The sequence below is a fragment of the Falco peregrinus genome, chromosome 4 (assembly GCF_023634155.1).
Source record: "Falco peregrinus isolate bFalPer1 chromosome 4, bFalPer1.pri, whole genome shotgun sequence".
Taxonomy (NCBI): Eukaryota; Metazoa; Chordata; class Aves; order Falconiformes; family Falconidae; genus Falco; species Falco peregrinus.
In genome coordinates, this window is record NC_073724.1 from 114486918 (window position 1) to 114503756 (window position 16839).

At 39.0% G+C, this 16839-nt stretch overlaps 1 protein-coding gene across 14 annotated transcripts in view; it reads right to left on the reverse strand.

Annotated features, from left to right (window-relative positions):
* Positions 1–16839, reverse strand: part of DLG2 (discs large MAGUK scaffold protein 2) — a 1040329-nt gene that overhangs the window by 526105 nt on the left and 497385 nt on the right. For 2 of the 14 annotated variants that reach the window (XM_055801310.1, XM_027779442.2), the window contains exon 1: positions 1452–1544. The exons of the other annotated variants lie outside the window; for them this stretch is intronic. In XM_055801310.1, the coding sequence (XP_055657285.1) occupies positions 1452–1529 (78 nt within the window). In that variant the 5' untranslated portion in view covers positions 1530–1544. Of the gene's footprint in view, positions 1–1451; positions 1545–16839 lie in introns of those variants that run through there. 14 annotated transcript variants of the gene reach the window in all.

Here is a 16839-nt window from a genome sequence, read left to right on the forward strand (position 1 = left end):
TGAGTCCCACTGTGTCAGGAGTGGAATGCGTCCACTCATCCTGCCTCTGTCATCTTGGAGGAAACCTGAAAGAAACGTTCCTCTGGAGGGAGCCCCTCAGGACTAAGGAAGATCCAGACTGCAACTTTTTTTCCTCCCATAGCAACACACAAACAGCAGGAGAGTTTATATGATGCTGTCTTTGTTGAAATATGATTAACGGCAAAGAAAGTTTGACAGTCCCATGGATAGCTATCTGCGTTTCTGTTTTCCTTTATGCATGCAATGCGAGATGTATAAATCACTATTATTTGAATAACTTCACAATGGCTTGGATGTTTAAATTTAAAAAACACCACACAGCACCTTTTTAACCACTGGGAATATTTTGCAGAGAAAGCAAATCTCTGCCCATTCTCCCCTCCCCAACCATAAATATAATGTATTTCTCCTAATCATTTTCTCTAAATGAAGAGCATTTCTAGTTACAGAGGAATTCAGGCAATGGATAATTACTTAGTGGATTGGTGGCTGTATTACATAGCATAAGACATATCAAAGAAATAATAAAGCAACCCATTTATAAATTCTTTGACTACATCAAAGACAGCAAGGAATAGAGGAAGCCATCATTACCAGACTAATGAGGTAACTTTATAACATTACATTGAAGTTTTTTTCCCCTCAATCTAATGCTGTGTTTATAAAAGAGGGATTAGTCCCATTATGAAAATGGTTTGTATATTAATTCAGACAAAACCGGAATGCAGGTCTACTACCTAATGCTTTCTATATTTAGAATAAATGGCAATTGCTGTGATATCCCCCAATTATCATTACTGCAAATTCTACACCAATGTAAGTTTTACTCATGGAGAAAGAAGGCAGGAGAATCTTACCTACAAGGACTTCCAGAAAACAGCTGGTTAAACATAGTTAAATTTTCTGAGAAGAAAAATACTGGGAGATAGTACTGACCATATTTACACACCTATATCTTTTAAAATGAGATATCCATGCTGCAGCACAGTTTCAACAAGTATCATGAAACAAAATTCCCAAACACTAATAATGCTTAGCATGTTATTATATTCTCATTGGTCCCACGCTAGCAAAAATATACAAGCAGTAAACAATCAACGGTTGTTTAAGAGCCCAATATTGTACTAGTAAAAATAATGCAGCACAGCAACAAGTTCACTGGAGTGCTCCCTTAACACACAACATACCAAATGTACAGCTGTTTGCCTCACAAAAACAACAACAACAACAACAACAGAGAGCATAAAGACTTTTGAAAGGATCTTCTCCCCGGTATTTAATAATATGCAAAGTATTCAAGGATTCTTGTGTGAAATCATGAATAGCAATAGGTCGTTTTTCAGGGTATTAAAGCTAACCAGACACACAACAGGATGCCAGCAGGCAGCTTGCATGAGACATAAGGCTTTATATTCCCACTAGGAACATACCTTCTCTGATTTTGCTTTCCTGGCGTTATGCACAAACCTGCGTCCCAGCTTCTTGGCATACCAGATAGAGGCAAACATTGTAGGGATGAAGATTTCAGTCTGAATATGCAGCACGCACACACACACACAAAAAAAAAAAGAAGAAAAATCCAACCAAAAACTTCCCTCACAAACGAGATTCAAATCTAAAATGCTGGTTAAGGTCTCTCAACTATGCAGTAGCTTTGTCAGGTCTTCTCATGCTGCCTTCTGGAAAAAAAAAAACCAAACAACAAAACAAACACCCAAAACCAACAACCACCCAGTGTGGCCAGTCTGCAGGTGTATTTACATACTGCCAGCAGGAAGTCCAGGGTGAGGCATCTTTGCATCCAGCTCACATCCAGTCTGCTAAGTGCCTGTCTGCAGTTCTTTAGCACTGTCACCACAAACTACATATGTGTCAGTATGAAAGGAAGCTGCAGTAAACTACTGTAGCAGACAGCTCACCTCCTCTTCTCCTGTGCTGAAATTTAACTCCTTGTTTCTCTTGGATTTGCCAGCACGCAACAGAAGCAGCAGCAGTTCAAATATGAGATACACAGCACTGCAGGAAAGGAAAGGGGTACAGAAGTGCCAAAAATAGAAAGGCATATTAACCATTAAGGTGAAGGAACAGGTGTTTCACATGTTTCAGTGCAATTAAGATTCAGAAGGAAAATGGATTTTACTTTGTCCTAGTGGTTTGGGATCTGTGCACAGAGATTTTTGTTACCTAGTTTCAGTTCACGACAGACATCATAGCTGTTCAGTTCACTTGCTGATGTCATGCATGCTTTGCTGAAGGATTTAAGATTCACTCAAGGACTACTATTTTTCTTTGATAATGGCCTCCCTGAAATAGAAAACTGACCTTCTGCCCCGCCCCCCCCCCCCCAATTAATCTTTAACTTCTGCCCTACCTAAGCTTGCTTTTTCCTCTTCCTTTAATTGCAAGTTATTTTACATTAGGAGTTGAGAAGTGCTTATGAACACCTCTTTTTTGCAGCGAAACAGCAATGTATTATTCTCCTTTTGTCACATACTTCAGCTTTAACCCCCGCACCTCTCCTCAGTAATAATCTCTAAACAATAAGCAGAAACATATCCTTTTGGCTCCAGACATATGACTAACCAGATGTTCCTCCCAGCCAGAGGCAGTATCAAAGCTGTAAACTTACAGGTTTTATAGCAGTGTATTGTATTTGATAGTACTTTGTATTATAGGATAAATCCTGCCCGTTGCCCTCCCACGTGCGATTGTGGAGGTACCAACATGTGGGAGAACCACTGCTGCCCTGCGTGCAAGATCACCTTTGGGATGCACACTTGCAAGAATAATTTCTGCTCTGCTACTCTGTGGTAAAGAGCAAACCAAAATTAATAGATGCACGGCAAAGGAAATACAGTCACAGCAATGTAGTATAGGGCTCTCGGGGCTAAGGAAACACTTTTTTCTGCCCCAGGATTTTCAGAGACTAGCTGAAACTGTTTTCTCCAGGGTGCATGAATTTGAAAGGGAAAATAATCCACTCCCACTTAAAACTTACACAGAACATCTGAGTTACTGGAGCTGGATGGCATTGCCCAAGCTTTGAGCCTGAAGGCATATATTCCTCCATTCCGTTAAGGTTATAGAGTTCAAAGAACTCCTTTAACACATTCTAAAATCTTAAGCTAGATAACTAAATTGAAATTCTTAGATGGTGATTTTTTTGTCAAGGATACACCAAGGTATATGTTTGAGTTTTGCTTGACATCTAAAACCTTCTGACAAAATATTTGCTAGCCGGTAATATTTCTGTGAAGAGAATAGTTCCTAATTACTTCCAATTCAAACATTTAGTTAATCCTGGCAGTCAGAAAGTTGTAAAACCACAAGACAGAGTAAAATCATGTTTCATCTGGAGTACGATTGATATAGAAGAGCTATCTGTCCATAACACCACTCCAGCTCTCTGAACTCTTGGCTGATAGTAAGATGGATTCTCCAAGGTGAAAAAAGCTTTATTATGCCACGCAGCAGACTCACACCACTCTCCACATTTGTGGCATGACAGAGTGCCCTATAATGGAGGAAAGGGAAGAGGAGGAGGAAAGGTGGCCAGAAAAATATAGGAAGAAATCAGAGATCTTGTTTCTAGCTGGGATATCACTAAAAGGAAACATGGATTGGGGAAAAAAAAAAAAAGTGCAGAAAAGGAGAAGCAGCATCATTGGAAAGCTTAACACTATAAATGTTAAAGTAAAAGAGAACAGGAAAAAATATATCTTCTGTATTATATAACTAAACTGTGGAACACCCTTCCCATACTACTACCATGGTTTTGTGAAGAGTATAAGTATAATTTGAAATCATTGCACTAGAACCAAAAAGGGGTACATTCTCTCAAACAACTATTTATATAGTCTTATGTATATTCAGCTGCTGAGAAAAATCAAAGGAAACAGTCATTAAACAATAAACCCTCCTTTTTTATGACTTCTATCATCAACATTAGCAGCTTTAGTGAACTATTTATTCAGGAAAAATAGGGAGCAATAAAAAGCCACAATTCATCCCACTTAAAGGGAAAAAAAAATACATTGTTCATTTAAGGAATAATGACAAAGCAATAGGGAGGTAATTTTCTCCACCCACTGAAAATGTTAGATCAAGAGGAATAAATCTTGCCAAATACCTAATTCTGATTCTAATCAGAAATGCATTTTAACTATTTGCATGCATCTGCAGATCTGTTCAAACCCCACAGTATAGCAATGACCAGATTACAAGCCATTTTCTTACAGCTCCATCATGCAGCAGTCTGCCATAGATTGTCGATAGCAGGTTTATTAGGTCTGTACCGGTACCCAGGGATTTTATGATTATTAATATTTTACTGTAACCATAACGAAGCCTGCATTTTACAGAAGTGCTACAAGCCAAGCTGCTTTAGAAGAAGAATTGGAGCTCCCAGCTGCTGTCTGTTCACAGGAGTAATATGTACTTTAGCTTGCTCACTGAAGTGCTACATTACAAGGGCAGAGAGATGCATGCAATTGAGCAGCAATATTATCGCAGACAGGAGATAATCAGTTAAGAGCAAATTTTACAACGGGCTTCTTGCTGCGAATGAGTGGGTGGTTTTCAGTAAACCAAGCCACATCGATACTATACATTAAATTGCATTCTTGTGCCTCTATGAGAAGAATTGGTCTTACCACAAGTGGACACACAGGTATAGGCATAAAGCAGTTAAAGTGTTGAATTCTATTATTTTTATGACATGCCTCCCCAACGTTGCAAGCAACGGCAATTGATGCTCAGTACCAAAACAGATGGTCATTTCAAACACCTTGCCAACAGTCTGTATGCACTATCACTAGTATTTCTGACAGTTAGCCTCCTTTCTCACTTTTACATCGCTGTTTTACTTAGGCAGCGCATGGAAAGAAGTGCAGCTTAGCTTTAGACAGGGCATTAATCTTCTCTTGTTAAGGGATAACTCCTCACAGCGCACACGTGGGGTGTCAACCTCCCCCTCACACACCTGTGGTGAAGATAGATGTTCGCTGTAGATTCTGTTTCTCTCCTACCTCTATCTGAATATATACACACAGTAGTTGTAAAATGTGATGACAGGGCCATTTAAAATACAAATACTGTTCAGCCATAAATATTGCCTTTCTTGTAAGAATAGGAAGACCGGTGAAAAGATCAGTCATTCAGGGTTTGCAGAACTCTCTCAAGTAAAATGGACAGAAGCTGGAACAGGTTCAAAATGAAATACCAAAGACTTAAAACAATCACTTCACAGCTGTGGCTACAGGAACAGAGCTGATGACGTGAAGGCAAGGTAGCTAGCTTTTTCATTATTTTTTAGTACTAAGCAACAACAGGTATTGATTTGGCTGACTGTACAAGCAATCATTTCCCATCCCTAACACAACTAATTGCCTTACACAGTTACATGATGCCAAGACATATTATTTAATGACCAGAATACTAGGAAAGGCAGGGATGTTAATGTCTGCTATTCTAACCAGAAGATTTAAATTTCAGGCATTTGAACTTTACAGTAGTTAAAGTAGATGGAAGTACCAAGGTTTTGTAAGGACCTGATTTTTCATTCTGTGCTATAAACAGAGGTAAATGGAAAAATATTCCTCCTCCTATTGCAACAGGCAGTATTCTTATAGGAAACCCACAGTCACTCTTATAAAACAGATGGTCATCCCAGTTGGCACCAGCATAACCCATTCTGACTTCTATTTTGGCCAGGGCAGAACCTACTTTGTTGCAGCTACAATAGAGATGAAAGATTATCAGATTAGAATCATAGAATCATTTCGGTCGGAAAGGATCTTTAAGACTGAGTCCAACCATTAACGCAGCGCTTCCAAGTCCACCACTAAACCACATCCCTAAGCACCACATCTACACATCTTTTAAATACCTCCAGGGATTGGGACTCAACCACTTCCCTGGGCAGCCTGTTCCAATGCTTGACCACCCTTTCAGTAAATTATTTTTTCCTAATATCCAATCTAAACCTCACCCAGCACAAACTGAGGCCATTTCATCTTTTCCTATCACTTGAAGGAGAGACCAACCCCCACCTGCCTACAACCTCCTGTCAGGCAGCTGTATGGTGCAATAAGGTCCCCCCTCCCACCTCCTCCTCTCCAGGATAAAGACCCCCAGTTTCCTCAGCTGCTCCCCATCAGACTTGTGTTCCAGACCCTTTCCCAGCTCCGTTTCCCATCTCTGGACACGCTCCAGCCCCTCAGTGTCTGTCTCGCAGTGAGGGGCCCAAAACTGAACCCAGGAGTCAAGGTACAGCCTCACCAGTGCCAAGTATGTAAGTTTCTACCTATGACATTTTCTACCAGTTATGATGTTTTGTAATAGAATTTAAAAATTATTATGAAAAAATATAATCTATCACTTAGGCTTGAATTTTAAAGATGAGGAAACCTGGTTGCTTAAAAGATCAATGTTTCCTTGGAGCATCAAAGTTAATGGCTGGAATAGAACCTAGTGATTCTGAGAACAGTCCCATATCCCGACAAAGAAAAGTTGCAGAGAAGGGAAGGGGGTAAAAAAAATGAAAAAGTAGTGAAAACAAAATGCTGTATATTAAGGATGACAGAGGTTCTTGCTTTTCTCTTCTAATTTATTTTTTTCTACTCCCTTAATATTTCTTGTGCCAAATATTTTCTCTTTAGAAATTATGCTTTCAGAAACCCAGCTGTGCATTACAAGTTTACCCCAAATCTAATTTCCCCTTTAAAACAGAAGACAGTGCATGCAGACATCTCCTTTAAAACAGAAGACAGTGCATGCAGACATCTCCTTTAAAACAGAAGACAGTGCATGCAGACATCTCCTTTGTCACCTTTTCTGATACATGGCAGAACTGTCGTCTAGCAGAGGGCATGAAGAATTTCATATGCAATGTCACAGGACTTCAAAGCAGTAAAGAAATAAAATGCAAGCATTTCCTTCTGTGGCTCTCCTTTGAGTGTGAGACCCCAAAACCTGCGTACCTGCCCTCTACCATGCAATTATCACTTTTTTTTTTGACTCTTATTATTTGATGTGGTAGATGGCACTCAGACTGCTACGTGTGGTGCAACAGGTCAAGAGAAGAGAGGATGAGGTGTTGTGCTACATAACTGCATGAAATAGAGCTTTAACTGTGGAAGCACAAGAAATGGAAATTAAATAAGCTCTATGTTAAACAATGAGACTCAGTACATCCTTGCACTCAGGGATGTATTCTAGCAATTTACAATACAATGGCATGAGGCAATGTTTTAAATTTAGGCAGTTCTTTTTCCTCTTTTATTTGTTAAGCCTTGGAATAGAGACAAACCTAATTATGGTACTTAATTTTGATTTTAGAAATTGATTTTCCACTCTAGTTTCTGCTGGTGCATAGGAAACTCCAGTGAGTCACACAAGTAATATAACAGTCATTAGCAGCCTTAAAAATAAATAAAAACTTGAAAAATGCTGCTTTGTTCTTGTGGTTGCCCCTAGATCAGGACAAACTGCTTCCTGCTTCACCTTTCTGATATAAATTTTTAAGTTTCTTCTTGCTATGTCAAGAAATCACAACCAAAATTCTGTATAAAATCCGCAGATGTGCCGTTATGCTGCTCAGATTCTTGTATCAAATCAAAGCACAGCGTTATGTAGTACAGTTACATATTTGCATGGCAAGTACTCCCACAGGAAATAATATAAACTACAAATTTTATCCTTGGCAAGGGAAAAAGAAAGAAGGAACAACACATTGCAAGCAGTGCTTATATGTGTCAACCGTGCATTTTGCAAGGGTCTTGCCAAATATAATGCTGAACAAAACTGAATCCAGTGTGGAAACACTTCTATGACAGCACCATGTGTGTGCCTCCCATCCTGTGGCACTTGAACACCTTTATTTTCTTTGTACTTATGAATAGCTCTATGTGATGGTGGAATATTAGCCCTATTTCAAAAGGGATGAAGTAAGGCACAATATAACTTGGTAACAGACGTATGGGAAATCAGAGAATCTGCCCACTGCCTGGAAGCCCAGAATCTCCTCTCTCCCAGAGTATGGCTACAGGGTTTGCCATGGCCAAAGCAAGGAGCAGCGGCACGTACTCTGTGTAACACAGTCCTGTGCCAGTCACAGCCTTCTGCCTGTCCAGAGCAGGTGAGGAGCAAGAATGCTGATAACATCCATTTACCTACCCACAAAGACTGTGGAGATCTATCTTTTCGATATGTTCTGGGTTTTTTGCAACAGCAAGCGAGGGAACCCTTAATGAGCTGTTCATCTCCCTGCTAATCACAGAAGCAGCCCAAAACACAGTTGCAGGCATGAGCACAGGAATATATGTCATCCTATCATAAACATTATTCTATTCCTGGTTGATTACATGTTGCCTTTTCTTTCAAAGACCTCCTTAAATCTCACTTTTTTTTTTTTAATTAGCCCTAAGAGCAAAATTTAAAAATCAGCTTAAGCAGCCTCACCACAAGTTATAGACACTGTATTTGTGAAACACATAGACTTCTTTGAGCATCATTTTTGGTTCAAGGTGAATGTGCTTAGCCCTTCCTTATCCAAGCTCCTCCAAAAACCCTCATGCACAAGAAACCAAGTTTCATTGAACTATGAAACATCAAAGAATTACAAGTGATGACATCAATGAGGATAGCCACAAACTAATCTCGTGCCACCACCTCCTTGCAGGCAGACACATGTATAGGTGTACGGACTGAGCCCACTCAGCACATTTCTGGGCAGCAGCAGAGTCCGTGCAGCCCATGGACACCACTCGTCATCTCAGGGGCTGGGGCTGCCTTTGGTCACTCTGCCAAACCTCCGCCAAAGCAGCAGCTCCCCGCTCCCAGCTGGGACTCTCCAGCCATCTCCTGCCATTGGCTGGGCCATACCCACCTGAACAGCCCCCCTGCCACCCTCTCCCCCCCTCCAGGAGCTCCTACCTGGCTTTTTAATGCTTGTTAGAGAATACAACTCACATGTGGAGAACAAAAAATAATAAAATGGATAATGACTTCTGCCACTTTTCATTTTGGTTCTTGCTCTTTACCTTCATCCTCAGCTTTCCTAGGCTGTGATCCTCACAGCTCATGGGAAGAGTACCTACAGTTCAGCATCACTTGGGGAGTTAAGTCATTTCAGATGCAAATCATCAAGAACAACATTTCTAATCATTCAGGTGGTGAACACAGGTTTTAAAAAGCAATGTATCCCTGCTAAAATGCAAAAGAGAAGCAATATGGAGGAAAGAGCTCTACTTATTCCCTCCAAATATAAGACAATCTACTATTAAGTATGATGGGTAAACAACAAGTCTTTACCCAGGACTGGCTGCAACTCTTCCCTCCTATGGGCAGAGCCAAGGAACAGGTCTCCATGCTTCTGGAACTGACTCATCACATTTCTGTTGCTAAAGCAAAACAGAGAGAGGACAGCCCAAACCCCATCAGAGCAGGCACTGGCTTTTCTCCCTTAATTCTGCTACAGTTCTTCTGCATGAACTTAATTATTCTCTGCAAGCCAGCTGCTCATTCTTAAAATGAAAAGAATAATGCTCCACCGCACTGGGACAGGCTAAAGATAAAAGTATTAACAAATGTGAAGTAATGTGATAGAAAGCATTATAGAAGAAAAGAGCATCTACCCCCACGCCGGTTGCTACAGAACTTTACAGAATTCTGCTGAAAGGTCTGTGCAAGTCCATAACAAAACTGATTACATGAATGCTTCATTGTAATGTGACACACGAAAAGGTCCATTTTAGCAATTACAGTAATAAAGGGTGATGTTATACCCATTTTGACTAGAAAAAGAAAAGAACTGTAAAGGAATATGAGGTCAAGGACAAGAAGTTATTCTTCTAACACCTATGAGAAGATCTTCAGAGGTAGGAAAATATATATTGTATGTGAAAACATAAAATGTAGATTTACCTGTCTAAAATGTATTTCAGTCAATTATTTGCTAACAGAGGATAACAGAAAATTTGTCACACCTTCCCAGTCCATTATATTATCATTCCTTAGGACAGTTATGATGGGAAATTTCTTGTTGCAGAAGACTCTGGCACTTTGAAAACCAGAGGAAGAATTGAGGCAGCATATGGCCAGTGGGATATACTTTGATAACAGACAGAGTAGAGCTGATCAAAAAAGTCCAGTAAATTTGTTATAGCTTTTTAGGACAACAATAAAAAAAATAGCATCTTTTCAAACACTTTGATGTTTTTAAATTTAACCTGAGTGTTTCAAGAAAACAGAAACTTTTTGAGCTCTCCAACCAGCAGAAAATTGAGAAAGTGTTCCTTGAAATTGTCAAAATATTTATCTTTCTTCTTCATCAAAAATCAGAATATTTCAGCCTTCTCCAGGGCTGTCAATACTGCTGTCTAAATTACATTTACATTTAACATTCCCTTGGGATCCCAGTCAACAGATATTTTTATATTTCTGTTCTGCACATCTCACTGGAAATATTTTCTTTTGATTCATACTTCTAACAGCCTAAAAGATTCTCCCACATCTTTCTGCAAATTGACTTTTGCCAAGCCAGGCACATCGGTCGTCTTCTTGCATGTCACCCAGATGCCATGAAGATGCTAGAATGAACTTGTATGAACTTTTAGAAAAAGCATCATAAGGAGAGAAAGTACCACAAAAGCAAGCAATTAGTTGCTGCTTAATTTCATGTATACTAGTAAGCACCATATGTCATGCCTAGACCTCCGAGAAGCAGAAAGTTAGTTGAACAAGACTGTTTCTCTACCATTCCCCGCATCTAAGCACATAAAAGATTTAATATACCCGGATTTTCATAACTCATCTTCACCCTCCACATAGTAATGCACCAGAACAAGCACCTCCAAGGACCCTGGTTATTTGTTACGTGGCTCTAGGGGAGCCAGCTAGATAGCAAGCTGAACCAAAAGCTCTAAAATGCTTCCTGCTTCCAGCCAAGAGAATTAAATAATGAGCAATGTGCCAAAACCCCAGTCCCAGAAAACTCTGATCTTAAGAGAAACAATCTGTTCTCTCCACTTTCCTCCTCTTCACCATTCAAAGTCTTGAAAGGTTCAGGAAAAGTAGAAGTGATAAAAGGGCCCAGAATTCCTCGTTGTGCCTTACCCTAGCAGGCTCAGGCTCCCAGATTCTGCTGGTTGTCACAACCTACCAGTCTTGTAATTAATGACAGCAGTGGGTCTAGGTTATGGTGAGCCCCAGCTCTGATCCAGATCGGATCCTTTTTATAGCAAGCCCCACATGCAATGGATAATATATATAATATATAATAAGGGGACTGCTTCCAGTTGCCTGCATACCTCATACTAACCTGTCTAACACTCCCACAGTCATAATTTTAATCAGTTAAGCATACTCCACGCCAAAACTGTTTCATTAAAATGTCCTCTGGCATGTCTATTTCTTGCTTTCAAGCCTTCCCTTTCAAGTACATAACAGGCATCTATGCTTTTGTAGTTCCTTACGAATAACGGGTTAAGTAATACTTGCCTGAGAAGATACTCTACTTACAGTAACGCTGTAGGAAGACAACAAAAAAGATGGTAGATTGCAAATGCATTACACAAATGTATTGGTAATTTATTGTGTTTTAAAGATGAGGGAAGCAGGCAGCATATTCCTCAGATGGTCTCTTGTCTGAAGAGGACTAAAGGGATATACCTTTTGATTATCTCATCTATTGCAAACAATAAATCACCACTAAAGCTCAGGACATAACATGACAACACAGAAGTGCTATATGAATACATTATGTCATCTCAGTATACTTCAAGGCAACAACTCAGTAGTAAAACGTGTCCATTCCTACCTATGGTTTTTCCATTGGAACAAGTGTATGAAAGAGCCTACAAATCCTTTGGCTTTGATTGCATGCTCAATGCACATCCCAAGGAATACATCGTGGATATATGTTACACGTTAAATCACGTGTTTCTTTGCCCATGCAAAAAGATACAGAATACCAGAGTCATGCTTTCAGCTGTTTCTAGGACAGGGCACACAGCCTAGGAGGTTTCAGCCTCCATGGATGTACCTTTAGGAATGTGCAAGGTGCCTTGTTGAGAAAGACCTGCATTTTTAGTTACACAAGCACTGAGCATGGCATCATGGCCAGGAAAACTACATGAAAAATGCAAATTCACATTAAAAATGCAAATTCAAAAGACTGGGGGGGGAGGTGGTGGGGAGAAAAAAGCAATTTCAAGCAATGCTTAAAATATATGTAAACAATGTCACTTTAGTTGAAACTGCTCCAAAAGTACAAGAAGGCATACACCCTTTGAAAACAGAAGACAACAAAATGAGGTACAAACTACTGGCAAAATTCTGGCCTTCAGAAAGTGAGGTAATTTCCCACAATGCTTCTCAACGCATAGTGTGAGGAAGGCTGTTAAAAATGATATAACGTAATATGGATTACATTTAAATATCTGGTCCATTTGCTTTATCTGCATTGATATGCTCTAGTCAGAGTCTTAAAATGTTACTGAACATAATTTTTAAGAACTGTTTTACTTATGTGTCCTCCTTGGACAAGTTTTGAAATCAGGATTCTAAGTAAAATATGACTCTCAAACACAATCATAATATATAACATTGTTTTAAATTCATTATGTTCCTAATGTGGCTTTTGCTACTGCAAAAGTTGTAGGTGATATTATGCACTACAATTTTCCCAGTAATATTTTCAATAAATAGACAGTTATACGTAGAAGGGATACAGTTATACCTAGGATGGTCTGTAGGATGTTTGACTTCAAACAAACAAACCAACCCCTTTATAATTCTTAAGAGTTTAATTCTCTTCTGCTGATTTAAATGGGAGTTTTGCCTAAAGAACAACATGTTTTCTCTCTCTTTTACTCTGGCAGAGCCTCTGTTCTTCTGCTTAAGTGTATTTCAGTTTTTTAGGCACCATACAGGAATTTATAAAAGATTGCATATTCACTTGGAACAGGGAGCCTGACTGTTTCCATGTTCCAGACAGTATTGAATTCAATGTAATTCCAAATGAATTCAGATAAAAACCTGAAGGTTGCCTAAATGGTTTAGACATTTAAAACATACCTATCTATTGTCATAACCATCCAAATATTCAAGAAAACTCTTCAGTTGGGAAGAAATGTCAAACTATAGGCTGCAAAATCACACACTTTAGACTCACCCAGCCACATTTCTCAAAGCGGAAAGCCTAAAATACTTCTGAAAGCTGCAAAAAGTAATATCTTTCACTTAATTAGGCTTCTCAATACATGTGAAAGTACTTTAGAAGTGTATCACAGGTCAATGAAAATAAAAATTGACAACCATAAAAGCCCTGAATTCACTTACAAATAAATACTGATTCTGGCACTTAACTCTGATGTAATTTATCCTACATGAAGCTGAGAAGCTATGCAAGAACTAGCAATTTATCCTTTGCTCAGCTGTGAGCATAGCCCATGGCATTAAATAATCTAAACGAGACAGTTTTTCATATGAGCACTCACATTTTTTGTGATTACATAATTTTTCACATCTGTGTTATGATATAGATTAGTATTATTTTTAAAAATCCAAATTTTAGTCCACACATATGATCGAACATTTCTGGAGAGACAGCACAGACTCTATATCACATTTTTAATGTGAACTGAAGCATTATAACTACAAGATCCAAAAAGCAAAAATTCAGTAATGTGCATAACTCTAATTAGACTGCAACTGAGCAGAACTGTTCGGCTGGCTTGCTTAACAGCTGGTCTAAATCTCTTAGGAAGGAGCATATTTTTTACAAAACATTTTATGAGGCCACACACTGAGAGCTACAGGAGTTTATTATAAAAGGCAGACAGGTTGATTAATAAATATCAATTTTGCTTTGGGAATCAGAAATGTAAGTGGCTTTCCTGTCCAATATGCCTAGGCAACTTAGGAATTTATGTTTATTTACGTGTGTGTGATTTAGTGACTAGAAATGTCATATTAAATAAACAGCCTCATGCATAACTAGCCCAGATCTTTTATCAACTTCTAAGATGCTTATATTTGGCAACAGTCAGGAGTGAATATACCGATTCTCAGTCAAAAAAGTTTTGACGAAAATGAGGATAAAATAGCTAAGCTAACATCTAACAGCAATCTGTCTGCAAGACACATTTACAGACAGTCTGGCAAGATAACTAGGGCAATAGGAGTGGAAAGAGAGAAGGCCAAAGACTGGGGTGTATCAGATATACAGTCGTGAGTGATTTTCTTTTCTATTTTACTGCACAACATAGATGTCATGACCTTTCATACGACATTCCTGAATAAAGTGTTAGCAATACAAGGTGTCAGTCTGGACAATCACTTGAATCACTTTATAAAAGCTCAGAAATATCTGAAGATTTCCAAGAGGCACTCCTTTCTGGAGGCCACTGGTTCTACATTCTGTACAAAATGGTAACACTTTGTGGTCTTAGAGACTAATGCATAAATCGGGTAATTAATGATGTTTATGTTTTTGTTTTTTTTCAACAGGAAATCTATATCTGGCACTCATTCAGAAAATGCTTAATACTGAAAACCAAAACATTTTTGTATACCCACACTGTACAAAAAAAACCCAAATCAGATGGTAGAGATGGTCTCAAGCTACTACGACTTTATTTCTGTCTCCATCTCACTCTTATTTTCTTGACCTTTCAATAAATATTATAGATTGTTACTGTTTTCTACTGTGTTTCATGCCAGAACGCTATACAGCTAACCAGTCCTAGCTGACAGCTCCTGGCATTGCTATAATATGAACAATTGTTCCCGGTCACTGAACTCTATTAACTCAGGAGGGCACCCACGTTCATTTGCTGTGTTTCTCTCCTTTAGTCGTCTGTCATTAGGGTCACAGGTAGCATATTAGCTGTATGAAACACAATATGTAGCTTTATACACAGATAGGTTGAGGTATATAAATTCTCGGTCAAACCCATCCATGCAAAACACACTTGCTACAAATGCGCAGTCATCTTGTCTTCAATTACCCATCTGAAATTGTCAGTGTCCCTCCTCCCTTTCTCTTTCTTTCTTATTTGCTTTCTTATTTAATTTTGCTTTCTTATTTTATAATGTCTTTCCACTTGGTACAAACTAGGTATAGCATCATTCCTTTCAACCTGCTTTCACTACCTTGATTCTCCAACTCGTTCAAGCATAGATCCCTAACAACAGCTGGATGAAGGTTATCTGGCATTTTTCCCCCCAAACTCCTTTGTTGGTACTTCTACCCTTTAAGACTTAACCAATGATTTGTTTTGTGAAGTACAAATTGGCCAACTTTCAGAAATGCAACAAAACATCTACCAACTCAGTTGTTTAAGAAAAGAAAAGATCAATATCACATCCATAGTTCATTAAAAGTCTGGAAAATCTGTCACTCTTCAAGCATTTTTAAGCATCTCATTCTACCTCAGAGGGTTTCAGCTTATGAGAGAACCTTTTATACCTAGGATGCAGCAGAGAGAGTCTCGCTTCAAATTTCTTTCACTATAACATAAAGGATCAATCCAAGAAGAACAGGTGAGGAAACATTCCTTTGCTTTGATAGTATATTTTTATTATTGACTGTATAAAGCATATTTCCCTACTTCTCGTCTCAAAAGAAAATGCTATGAATAAAGCAGAATGTTAAAATGCAGAAACTTAAATTCAAGTGACCCATATTTTATCTGAACTAAAGTGAAAAAAGCTGACGGAAAAAAAAAAAAGAAAAAACAACCCAAACCAAAACTGACACCACCCTATACCCCAGAAATAAGTTAAAAATTTAAAAGATAGCTGCTAAATAAATAAATAAATATTAACATTTTCAAATGTTTTGATTATAGACATTCCTCCAGTAATATGCCTGGTCAACTGCTGAATCACACCGTACACACACTGTGTGGAAAAAGAAACTGGTTTTACCAACAGTTTGGCACCACTTCCACACCAAGCAATGTCAGTTTAGGGTGTTACACTGACCTTGCTATAGGCACATTTCCCGATTTCTCTCTTCCATAAAAACTTGTAATTATTGTGAAGGTGGGTACCTCCCGCTCTTCAGTGCCGTTCAAGCACTGTGGTAGAGCTGCCACTCACAGATGATACTGGGAAAATTGCCACGACCAGGGGGCTGTTACTTGTTTTCTGATGTCTGGGGTTTTTTTTCCAAAAGGAGAACCCAGAATAGCTCTTACTTGGCTAAAATTAGTCTGTGCCTGTGTACCTTTATGGTTGTTCAAACAATCTCAGTATTACATAGTATAGATTGAGATCTTAAGCTGTAGCTGCAAAATAATTTTCAGAAATGTTTGCAAAACTATTGGCTATCGTAAATTGTACAATTGACCCCTAGACCAAGATCCTTTCAGGTGCTGTTGCTCCCTCTATAATCAAACCCTGTTTTGCTTCAAAGCAGTCAACTCCTCCCAGATGCTACACCCTGCAGTACATCCTTCCTAATTGCCAGTTGGGGACCTGATGTGGGCTGCATCATCCCTAAAAACCCACCAGCACCTATAAGGTTCCCTCCAAGCCCTGTCTTCTGCTAGTGCAGAGGTTCTGAGATTTCTGAGGTGTTTCAGCACCTCTCACAATCTCAGACTAACCATCACACATCACCAGCAACACAACATGCTGGCCCTTTGCCACTGCCTATCCTGGAACTTGTGATGTCAGGCTTGGACGGAGATGCCTAACACAGTTAAATCACACCTTCACATAGCGTTCATAAACATCTTATACTACTGAACAGAAAATGTTCACTTGTGCTTTTTCATGAGTCGATAGACAGGAAAATGTAATTATACG